This window comes from Xylocopa sonorina, unplaced genomic scaffold (assembly GCF_050948175.1).
Source record: "Xylocopa sonorina isolate GNS202 unplaced genomic scaffold, iyXylSono1_principal scaffold0014, whole genome shotgun sequence".
Lineage (NCBI taxonomy): Eukaryota > Metazoa > Arthropoda > Insecta > Hymenoptera > Apidae > Xylocopa > Xylocopa sonorina.
The window spans coordinates 5,505,960-5,516,958 of NW_027490090.1; the positions used below are offsets into that span (position 1 = coordinate 5,505,960).

The 10,999-nt window shown below is 53.1% G+C and overlaps 1 protein-coding gene across 1 annotated transcript; it reads right to left on the minus strand.

The window, feature by feature from the left end:
* Nucleotides 1-6,780: 6,780 nt before the first annotated feature.
* On the minus strand, nt 6,781-7,416 carry LOC143431792 (uncharacterized). Its single transcript, XM_076908730.1, has one exon. It carries the CDS (start codon nt 7,414-7,416, stop codon nt 6,781-6,783), a length of 636 nt encoding a protein of 211 aa, XP_076764845.1.
* Between the last annotated feature and the right edge of the window lie 3,583 nt (nt 7,417-10,999).

Here is a 10,999-nt window from a genome sequence, read left to right on the forward strand (position 1 = left end):
CAAATCTTGAGCTCTCGCGGCGTGATTCAAATTAATTTGTAGAATTTCCGTAGTCTTGAATTCTACGCAATTTCTATGGCCTCCTCGCGGCTCTCCTCGTTCGCCGCGGAAGCCTCGCGCGTGGCCTTTTCTGTCTTCTTTTCCGTCTTGGGTTTAGTCGTCGCGTCTTTCTTCTTTTCCTTCTTCGTCGTCGCTTTTTTCGCGACGACGGGTCTGGCAGGGAGAATTCTTGAATTCTCCTTCTTTTTCGTGGTTGGTGCCGGCTGGCACGCCTTTCCTCCCGCGCGATGGTCGGCTTGTCGCCCCGCGGCCTTGCACACGGGGCAGGTAGCGGACTTCGCTTTACAGTCTGCGGAACGATGACCTTCTTTTCCGCACCTGTAACATTTATCACGGCGGTCGTCAGGCTTTGTGCATTTTGCAATCACATGCCCGATCTCCCAGCACTTAAAACATATTAATGGGCGCTTTTCTAGCGCTTCTACTTTCACCGACGTCCAATCAATCTTGATTTTTCCGTCGGCTATGATTTTCCGCGCTGAAACGTTGGGACATTGAATTATCATATGTCCCAGTCCGTTGTAACCGATTTTTTTCGGTCCAGCGCGGATCTCCTTTTTATCGCAGCCGGAAGTTGCCGCGATGGCTTCCACGACGTCGTCTGCAAAGAGCGAGTTTTCTATGCGATAGACTCGCATGTCTACTTTCCTCGATGTCCTTGCGATTTTCATCTCTTTGTTGGTGAAAATCGTCCTGTGTTTCGCGGCCAAGGCGTCCGCTTTTTCTTCGCGCCCTTCCCCCGTTATCTCTAGGAGAAGGGCTCTTGTAAGGGCTTTCTTAGCCCTTACCTCCTCTATTCCGATATCGGCCAATTTAATTCTTTTTTGGCCGTTGCCATCACGTCTGCGTATGTTGCTGCGCTTCCGCCAGGAAGCGCGAACAGTGCGGCCGCCGTGCTCGGATTTTTCCCGATTTTTGGCGCTTCCTTCTTTTTATTTTCAATTTTTGGCACCTGTTTTGCATTTTTGGCACCTTTCGTCGGTGCCTCAGCTTTTTTAGGCGCCTCGTTCAACGAATTATCGGCCTTTTTGGCCTTCCCGCCGAGAAATTTTGTCCACGGCGTCTCCTGCGTTATTTTTTCCGCAGCTGCGTTGTTGGCCGCGGATTTCTTATCGCATTTGGCCGCCTCCTTGGCGACCTGTTCATCTTGAATTCTTTCCATCTTCTTCTGGATGAAAGAATCAGGTTTTGCGCGCTCTTTTCCGCACGCGCTTCTCCCTTTTTGTTCCTCGGCACGGGCGGTTTTTCGTTCGCTTTTTCCGCCATCTTCTTCTTTTTATTTTCAGATTCAGCCCTTTTTATTAGTGGGCCTTCCCCATGCAATATTTCTACCGACTCAATCGTCGGAAGGGTCCTCGCTTTTGGCGCGAAGTGAGCTTCCGCTCGCGTCCAAAATTCGTTTAGGCGATTTTTAATTAAATCGCCTAATTTCTCCGCCACTGCGTTAAGAATTCCCTCCTGTCTCGAGGGTTCCACGCTCGCTTCGTTTTTTCTCTCTTCTCGCCAGTTAACTCCAGTTCTTTTCAGCGAGATGGGCGAAATTCGTCCGCTCCTCGCCGCCTTTCTTTCGAGGGCGGCGAGTCGCTCTTTTAACTCCACGTTCTCCTTCTCTAGCAGCTGCAGTTTTTGGCGGAAATTCACCTCCTCTGCCTCTGCTAGTGTCACCGGCTTTTTCGTGCGGTGAACAACCTCGATTGTTGCTGCACGTAGAATTCTTGCGGCTATTCTCATCTGCCGCTTGATCCCTCAATTGAGCTGCGACGATTTTGCGGCCGCAGTTTCCACCTGGTTGGCAAGCTTGAGAGCTCCGGCCGCCAACTCAGACGTCGGTATGCGCCGCGCCTCCTCGTCGTACTCCTCCTGTGGCGGGATCGGGTTAGATGACCTACCCGTTGGTGGAGGAACGCATTCGCCGTACAGGAGCTCTCTTTCGAGAGCGATCTCTGCTTCTCTTTCGATTTCCTACCTGACGGCTCTCTTCGCGTCAGCGAGGCCAATGTAATCGCCCGTGGTGGGCGGTCGTCCCTTCTTCTTTGACGATTTCGTTGACATCTCCGACGAAACCGTCAATATCGACGTTGCAGAGGCGTAGGACTCCTCGTCTGAATCTTCAAATATGAAAGTTCTCTCAAATTTCTGCTCCCTGAAATCCTCAGCGTCCGAAGCAGTCAGCAGTCAGGGTCTCCCTAAAACAAGGCCGCTGCGGCCTGCCCCCTCTCCCCCACACGACGTGTTTGCGACTTCGCGCGAGGCCATGCTTGGTACCCCAAGCAATGCTCCGCGCGATCTCGTTTTAGTCGACTCGAGCGCGCACTCGCTTTTCTCCCGTGAGAAAATGATTTTTCGCGCACTACACTATCGTTTTTGTCGTGGAACACCCGCACTTCCACGGAAAGTTCGATTCTGCCGTCTCTTTCTATCTAACATACAGTCTCGACGGCTATCTCTCTCGCGCCCGCACGGTCGGCCGGCTATCGTCTGTATCTCTCTCGCGCACGGTCAACCGGCTTTCTCGCTCAGTTCAAGCGTCTCTCTCTCGCACTCGCTGCACTCGGTTATGGAATTAGGGTGGAAAATTCCACTTACCGTTGCAGCTGTTCCTCCGCTCGGTGTTGGATGGCGTTGCTTTCGTCCTTAGCTTTTGGCGGTTTTCCCAGTCTTTTTTCGCTGTTAATTCCTCACGTGTGGTTTAAACAACGTCCTGCACTCTTGAAAATAATGTTTATCGGCATTTAGAGTGGCTATTCGGTCAAAAGGAGCCGGAAGAGGTCTCTAAAACCGAGAAATATCGCCGACGTGGCGTACGTGCCACGCCCGGCGATCTAAATGGCGGCGGCGACGCCACGTATTCTCCCAGCACTTTTGCGCGAATTTTCCACTCTATATTCACTTAAAACAACACACTCGCGTGTTAATCGTCTTTAAATAGTTTATTGGATAGTGAGAGGTCTCACTATCCGAGACTTTCTCGCGGAAAGTCGACGAGATCGACGATCTCGCGTTCGTTTCTTGTCACGTCTCGTGACCAGGGAACACCGCTGCGATTTTCCCTTTTTTTCGCGTAAATACTGCTACTAACTCCTAGATTTCACTCTAGGAGCTTTCACAGTTCACCACTAAAGGACATAAACCAAAGTTTATATCCTTTTCACCAACTTGAGTCTCGTGAAGGTGCCCTTTTCTTTTTAACGCAGGGAAATCCTCATGGATACCATGGATTTTTTTTGGAAATCCATGGTTATGTCGGACTCTTACCGACTAAAACCCTGCGGTGGTCTCTCTGCACGTCGCGGAGGATAGCCGGGAACTCTTTCGAACACTTCCAGCTATCCACCTGTGCCCAGATCAGAGATCTTTGATCTTTAATTCCCTCTTTTTCGAGCTCGTCCTTTTAAAAGGTACCTGCCGCGACCACCACGGTCGAATCTCGCGCGTGCTTCGCTCGCTAAACGGTCCCTTGTTTGTGGCCCCCCGCCGTAAAACGTCTAGACGGAGGGTCGCCAAGTGTTGTCCTCTTCTTTTAGGTATTATTTAATTTGTCCACACACGAATTCCAATTACGAAATTTCGTTATTCGTAATTGTATTGAATTCGCGTGTGTTTTCTTCTCTTCTTACTTCGTCGTCTCCTCTGTCTATTCGCCCGTGGCGAAGAGATGGAAGGCGGCGGCGGAGTTCCGCTCCCCGGTGGGTACTTTGAAGCGACTTTCACCTCAAAGAAGTGAAAGTCCTCTACCTTGAAGCGGAACGTGGCAAACGTACACGACGCCGACCACGTAAGACTCGTCGAGCAGGTAGCGAACGCTCCCTTTCACGCTCGGCGGCTTCCTTCGCGGCCATAACTCTGTCGCAAAACAGAACTACACCCCGCCAGTATCTCTCATTTTCCAGCATTTTCGGTAGAATACTGTTCAACGAGAGATCCATTCCAATCTCTGCCACAAGGGCGTAGCGCGGCGTTGTCCATGCTGGGCAAATTTCCAGCATGTGCTGTGCCGTGTCCTCTTCTTCTCCACAGTGGAAACAGACGGCCGTGGCTTCTTTTCCTATCTTTTGCAGGTATTGTGCGAAGCATCCGTGCCCCGTCAATACCTGCGTGGTTCTAAAGGTGAGCTGGCCTCTTCTTTCTTCCACCCATTTTTCCAGAATGAGTAGAATCGCCCCCACGGTCCTGTGAGCGGACGCTGGGCCGAGTTTCTCCTTCCATTTCGAGAAGGTGAAGCGTCTCGCTTCCCTTCTTAATTCTTCTCGAATAGGCACAGACTCTCCTTCTTCTCCTACCTGGCGCATTGTACGAAGGTTTTCGTACACCATCCTGTCTTCTTGCGCCAGGTATTCGAGGGGCACGAGGCCCACCAACAGCGTTGCCGCGTCGTAAGATATCGTACGATATCCTCTCACGACGCGGATCGCAATTCTTCTCCACGCACTTCGCAGGAGTTGCGGGCTTCTTCTCTCCCTGCAAAGTGCGTCGCTCCATACCGGGGCTCCGTAAACAGCGATGCTTTTCACGACACCGGCGTAGAGTCTTCTTACTTTCTCGTCGGGGCCGTTCATATTTGGAATGATGCGGCTTAGATAATTCGCCGCAGCATGCAGTCGAACGGCCTGGCGAGCGAAGTGGCGATCAAAGGTCCACTTGTCGTCGAGGAGTACGCCGAGATAACTCAGTTCACTCCCGATTTTGACTTTGGCTGGACCGATGGAAACCACCTCGTTTCCTCCTCGCGGGTCTCTTCTTCTTCCCTCGAAGCAAAGGATCTCCGCCTTCTCCGGCGCCATTTGAAGCCCCAGTTCTTCAAGCTTTCTGGCCACGATGGCTACGGCGATTTCCGCCCGGCAGATCGCGCGTTGACGGCTCGTCTCGGTCGCCAATACCAGGGTATCATCCGCGTAACACGTAAGATGAGTTCCCAGTGGCATTGGCAATTTTAATACCGCGTTGTATCCGATATTCCACAGGAGAGGTCCGAGGACCGAGCCCTGTGGAACTCGGCGGTTGATTTCTTTCTTCACGGTGCCGTCGCGACTCTCGAAGATAATTGCTCCATCGCTCAGGTAATTTTTCACGACCCTTCGCAGGTATCGTGGGAAACCGTGTTGCTCGAGCGCTCTTCGGATCGCTTCCACTCGAGGGAGTTGAACGCGTTCTCTGCAAGAGTTTTCACCCTTGTGAGAGTTTTAATCGCGTCGATAGTCGATCTTCCTTCTCTGAAGCCATACTGGTTTTCATCCAGGTCCAGTCCGACCCGCGATAGATGCTCGACGAGACGGTCGTGAACTATTTTTTCGAATAATTTCCCGACTTCGTCGAGCAAGACTATCGGTCTATACGCGGACGGAGAATCTTCGGGCTTTCCCGGCTTCTTGAGGAGGACCAATCTGCCGGTTTTCCAACTTGTGGGCAGCATCCCGGTGTTTATGGCGCGGAACATTTTCTCTTCCGAAACTTCGTATTCCTGCGACCAGATGTTCGGGTCATTCACCGATGTATTAATCGTTGAATTTTGTATTCTGGCCGCCGACGTTCGATCTTCCGACGGGAAGACGTGTCGACGACCCTTTCCAGGAACGAAGTTTCCATAGTTTCCGTCATCGGGGGCGTCCAAGGCCGTAATTTATTCATTACGATCTTGTAAGGGCGCCCCCACGGGTCCTCGCGCAGCGTTTGAAGAAGCCCGTCCCAGGCTCGTGCTTTCGATGTTTTAATCGCAGCTTGCAGCTCTATTTTCTTTCCTTTGTAGATGTCATAGAGCTGCTGTCTTCTTTTCGTAATGGTATTTCGCCGTCTCCGGTATCTCGTGTAATTTCTCCGTGCGATCGTCGTGTCCGCACGGAGTCTCGAGATTTCGTCGCTCCGCCAATAGACAGGATTACGAGGAGGATTTGATTTTAATTTCGGCATGCTTGCGTTGCATGCCGAGGTCAACGTCCTCGTAAACCATTCCGCCTCGCTCTCGACTGTGGCCTCTTCGGTCGTTTCGTCCGGCCAGGTAGTCGCGAGGGTCACTGCCATAAAAGCATCCTCGTCTATGCGTTTCAGCAACCATTTATTTTGATTTTTGGTGGCTGATCTTCTTTCTTGAATCTTCGATACGCTGATCCTTATGTAAAGGTGATCCGATAAGGTTTCAGTCGTATCTACGATCCACTTCGTGACTCTACGAGCTGCGGCGCCATTCGCGAACGAGACTCTCGACCTTACTCTCGCCCTGCTGACGCACGCATGTACTGGCGTTTCCGTGATTTAGTAACTTTAAATTTGCAGAAGCTGCCCAGTCCATCGTAGAGTGGCCGCGTTGGTTCGTTGTCGAGGAGTTCCAGAGCGTTGAGTGAGCGTTGAAATCTCCTAAGACGAACGTTGGTAGGGAGGCGTGACGTCTAACCGCCCCTCCCACTTCATCCAAAAGCTGGTCGAAATTTTGCAGCGACCATCTCGGCGGCGCGTATAATCCGATTACGACGCAATACGATCACGAAACGGCGACGAAACCTCGCCCTTACGCGATGAGCGTGATCGGCCGGATGCGTGTCGGCGTCGCCTGGATGATCGCGACCTTTCCTTGCGTATCGCTTATCCACGACGGCTTGTCCTGGATAAAATACGGCTCGGATGCCACCACTAACTCGACCACGCCGCTTTGTAGGCTCTTCATCATTAAATCTTGAGCTCTCGCGGCGTGATTCAAGTTAATTTGGAGTATTTACGTAATTTTGGTTATTACGTAATCTCTATGGCTTCCTCGCGGCTCTTCTCCGTCGCCGCGGAAGCCTCGCGCGTGGCTTCTTCCTTCTTATTTTCTACCGCGGGATTTTTCGTCGCGGTTTTCTTCGTTTGTTTCTTCGTCGTCGCTTTGTTGTCGGCGACGACGGATCTTGCTGGGAGAATCCTCAGATTCTCCCTCTTCTTCGCGGGCGGTGCCGGTTGGCACGCCTTTCCTCCCGCGCGATGATCGGCCTGGCACCCCGCGGCTTTGCACACGGGGCAGGTGGCGGTCTTCGCCTTGCACTCCGCGGAGCGGTGTCCCTTCTCTCCGCACTTGTAGCAGGCGTCACGCCTGTCCTCGGATTTCGTACATTTAGCAAGTACGTGCTCTACCTCCCAGCATTTAAAACAAATTAATTGGCGTTTTTCCAACGCCTCCACTTTCACCGACGTCCAGCCAATCTTGAGCTTTCCGTCGGTTATTTTCTTTGCTGCTGCAATGGGACATTCCATTATAAGGTGTCCCAGACCTGTGTAGCCGATTTTCTTCAGCCCGGCGCGGATGTCTTCTTTTTGGCAGCCTCCTGCTGCGGCAATCGCCTCCACGACTTCGTTTGTCGTTAGCGAGTCTTCGATGCGATACACTCGCATGCCGACTCGCTTCAGCGGTCGTGTGATTTTCACCTCCTCGGGGGGTGAAAATCGAGCGTAATTTGGCGGCCAGCGCGACCGCTTTTCCGTCTCAACCCTCTCCCGTCACTTCCAGAATGAGGGCTCCTGTGAGGGCTTTCCTCGCCCTTACTTCGTCGATTCCGATGCCCTTCAGGCTAATCAGCCTTTTGGCCGTGGTCATAACGTCCGCGTATGTGCCGGCGCTCCCTTGCGGAAGGGCAAGCGTCACGGCGGCCGTCGAGGGATTCTTCGGCATTTTTACTTCCTTCTTTTGATGTTTGACTTCCTGTGCCTTTTGCGTGTTTTTGGCGCCTTGTACAGGCGCCTCCACTTTCTTCGGCGCGTCTTTCTTCGTATTATCGGCCTTTTTGGCCTTTCTGCCGAGGACTTGAGTCGACGGCGTTTCTTTAGCGGTTTTATCCGCAACATTGATACTAGTTGCGGATTTTCCAGCGCTTTGGGCCGCCTCCCTGGCGACCTGGTCTTCTTGAATCTTCTCCATCCTCTTCTGGATGGAGGAAGTTTCTTGGCGCGCGGTTTGTTTTCTTGCCGCCGCCTTGTCGCTCTTGTTTGCTGGCGCGGGCGTTTTCTTCGATTTTTCCGCCGTTTTCCAGCTTTCTTCTCCCGTGCGGCCCCTTGAGATGCAGAGCTTTCCCCGCAGAAAATGTCCGTCGACTCCGTTGGCGGGAGAGTCGTCTCTTTGGGCGCGAATCGGGCTTCCGCTCGCGCCCAGAAATCGTACAGCCGGTCGCTCACCAGCTCACCGATTTTCTCCATAAGGACGCTCAAGTTTGCGTCCTTTCGCGGTGACTTCCTTGCTGCGATCGGTGAGGAGGATCTTCTCGCCAACCGTTCTTCCAACGCGGCGAGGCGCTCTCTCAGCCATGTATTCTCCTCCTCTATTTCCTGGAGACGAATCCGATATACATTCGACTCCGTGTCATCGCTTCGTGATGGGCGCTTTGCACGCTGCACCACTTCAGTCGTCATTTGCCGCTTGATCATCCCGTTCAATTGGGACGATTTCGCGGCCGCCGTCTCCACCTGGTTCGCGGCTTTTAACGCGCCAGCCGCTAAATCCGGGGTGGGCATTCTTCTCGCCTCTTCATCGTATTCCTCCTGCGGAGGAATAGGGTTTGTCGATCTTCCAGAGGGCGGCGGGACGCACTCGCCTTAGAGAAGCTCTCTCTCCAGAGCTATCTCTGCATCTTTCTCGATTTCAAGCCTAACGGCTCTTTTGGCCTCTGCTAGGCAGATGTACTCCCCCGTTTTGGGTGGTCGCCCCCTCTTCGCCGATGATCGGGATGACGTTCCTGACGAGACTGTCAGGATGGACGTCACCGACGTATCGATCTCCTATCCCGAATCCTGGGAGATGCGTTGCTTCGTCTTTGCACGTCGTGGGAGAAGTGTCCTCTCCTGCTTCATCTCCTGGTAGTCCCGGGGTAGATCCATCCATCTGCATCTATAACAGGGCCACTGGGGCCTGCCCTCTCCATCGTCTCTCACTCTCGGACCGACCGGCTCTCTCTCTCTCTCTCTCTCTCTCTCTCTCTCTCTCTCTCTCTCTCTCTCTCTCTCTCTCTCTCTCTCTCTCTCTCTCTCTCTCTCTCTCTCTCTCTCTCTCTCTCTCTCTCTCTCTCTCTCTCTCTCTCTCTCTCTCTCTCTCTCTCTCTGTCTCTGTCTCTCTCTCTCTCTCTAACACACACACGCGCTGCGCTCGGTCAGAATTTCTAGAAAGTTCTAGTACTTACCGTTGCCGCGTGGTTCCCTCCGCTGAACTCGCGGTGGCGCCACCTCCGTCCGCGTTCAACGAGCGTTTTCTTCCTTTTTTGTTGTTTCTTCCCCACGTGAGGTTGAAACAACGTTTAAATAAACACTATTAAGTGTTTATCGGCACTGTGTGTGCTACAATTCGCTCGAAAGGGGCGAAGGAAGCCTCTCTAACCACGAAGCGTGGTGACGTGGCGTACGTGTCACGCCCGCGATCCAAGATGGCGGCGGTGACGCCCTGGCTTCCCTCGGCACTTTTTGCTGATTTTAGCACTTTTTCCACACTTTTAACACACACACGCGTGATATGTTATCCTCTTTGTGTCCTGGGAAGCGGCATAGCTCACTTTCCGGCACTAATTTACGGCGAAAACTTCACTTTCGCGAGGTTACCGCCGCGCCACGTCACAGAGGAGACGCTTACGCGTATTTCCCCTATTTTCACCTTAATTTTCGCTACTAGCTCCTAGATTTTACTCTAGGAGCTTTCACGAAACACACACGAGAGGTTGAAAACAAAAGTTCAACCTCTATCACCAATAAGTCACGTTTTCGCTGTCACGGTTCACGGAGCGCACCGACGCACGTCCGTTCGCTATGGCGGCTCGAACGAGACTCGAGGCGGGGTTAACCTAACCTTTTTTTTTTTTTTTTTTTTTTTTTTTTTTTTTTTTTTTTAACGTGGGGAAATCCTCATGGATCCCCCGGATCTGGAGAACTCCGGGGGTATGCCGGACTCTTACCGACTTAAACCTCACGGTGACCATCCTCGACACTGCCGGGAGGGTACCGGGAACTCTCCCGCGCCAGGGTCCTCCGTGGTGACTGTTAGGACCCCCTTCCCGGAGGGGAGTGCAGTCGACGAGACACACTCCCCCATCCAAGGAATGAGCGATAGCTAGGTCACTCAGCCACCGCCTCAGGGGCCACGACTCGGCATTTGTCGAGTCGTGGTATCGGGTTTGACGCACCCGGGGCACCCAGTCAACCGGGCCAAGCCTGGCCCGAGGCGTCGACGACGCCCGTGCGGGGTGGACCATTTGGTCGTGCCCCACGTATTTGCACGGGCGTCGTCCGGGGGGCGCGGTCGGTACATTTGGGGGAATGTGCCGACCATTGCACGCGTCCCCCGGGACGGGAGCGGTGGCTGAGTGACCCAGCCATCGCTCATTACCTCGGACGGGGGAGTGTGTATCGTCGACCACACTCCCCTCCGGGAAGGGGGTCCTCCCAGTCACCATGGAGGGCCCCGGCGCGGGAGGGGACCGGACGCGTTCGTCCAGAGTTCCCGGTCCCCTCCCCGCAGCGTCGAGGACGGTCACCGTGGGGTTTTAGCCGGTAAGAGTCCGGCATACCCCCGGAGTTCCCCAGCTCCGGGGGATCCATGAGGATTTCCCCACGTTAAAAAAAAAAAAAAAAAAAAAAAAAGGTCACTCAGCCACCGCTCTCGTCCCGGGAGACGCGTGCAATGGTCGGCACATTTCCCCAAATGTACCACGATGAATGCCGAGTCGTGGTCCCTGAGGTGCCAAAGTGTACACCTAGCTCGAAGAAGTGCTTACACTTGAAGGGCTCCTGGAACAACAAGAATGCGTGTCCCTGGCGGAGGAAGTTCGAAAATTCATGGACACAAAATGGAAAATACCGAAGCGGATTCCGTCCATACATGCGTGGGTGAAAACCTGCAAGTGGATGGAGAGCAAATCTGGGACAGGTCAAACCTTGAAGATAGAAGTAGAGGGACGGAAGATATAACGAACCAGAGGTAAATTAGTTGACGGCTACTATA

Bases quoted from the DNA above. Each gene is read 5' to 3' on its own strand.
- LOC143431792 (XM_076908730.1), bottom strand. From the start codon at position 7,416: ATGCGAGTGTATCGCATCGAAGACTCGCTAACGACAAACGAAGTCGTG.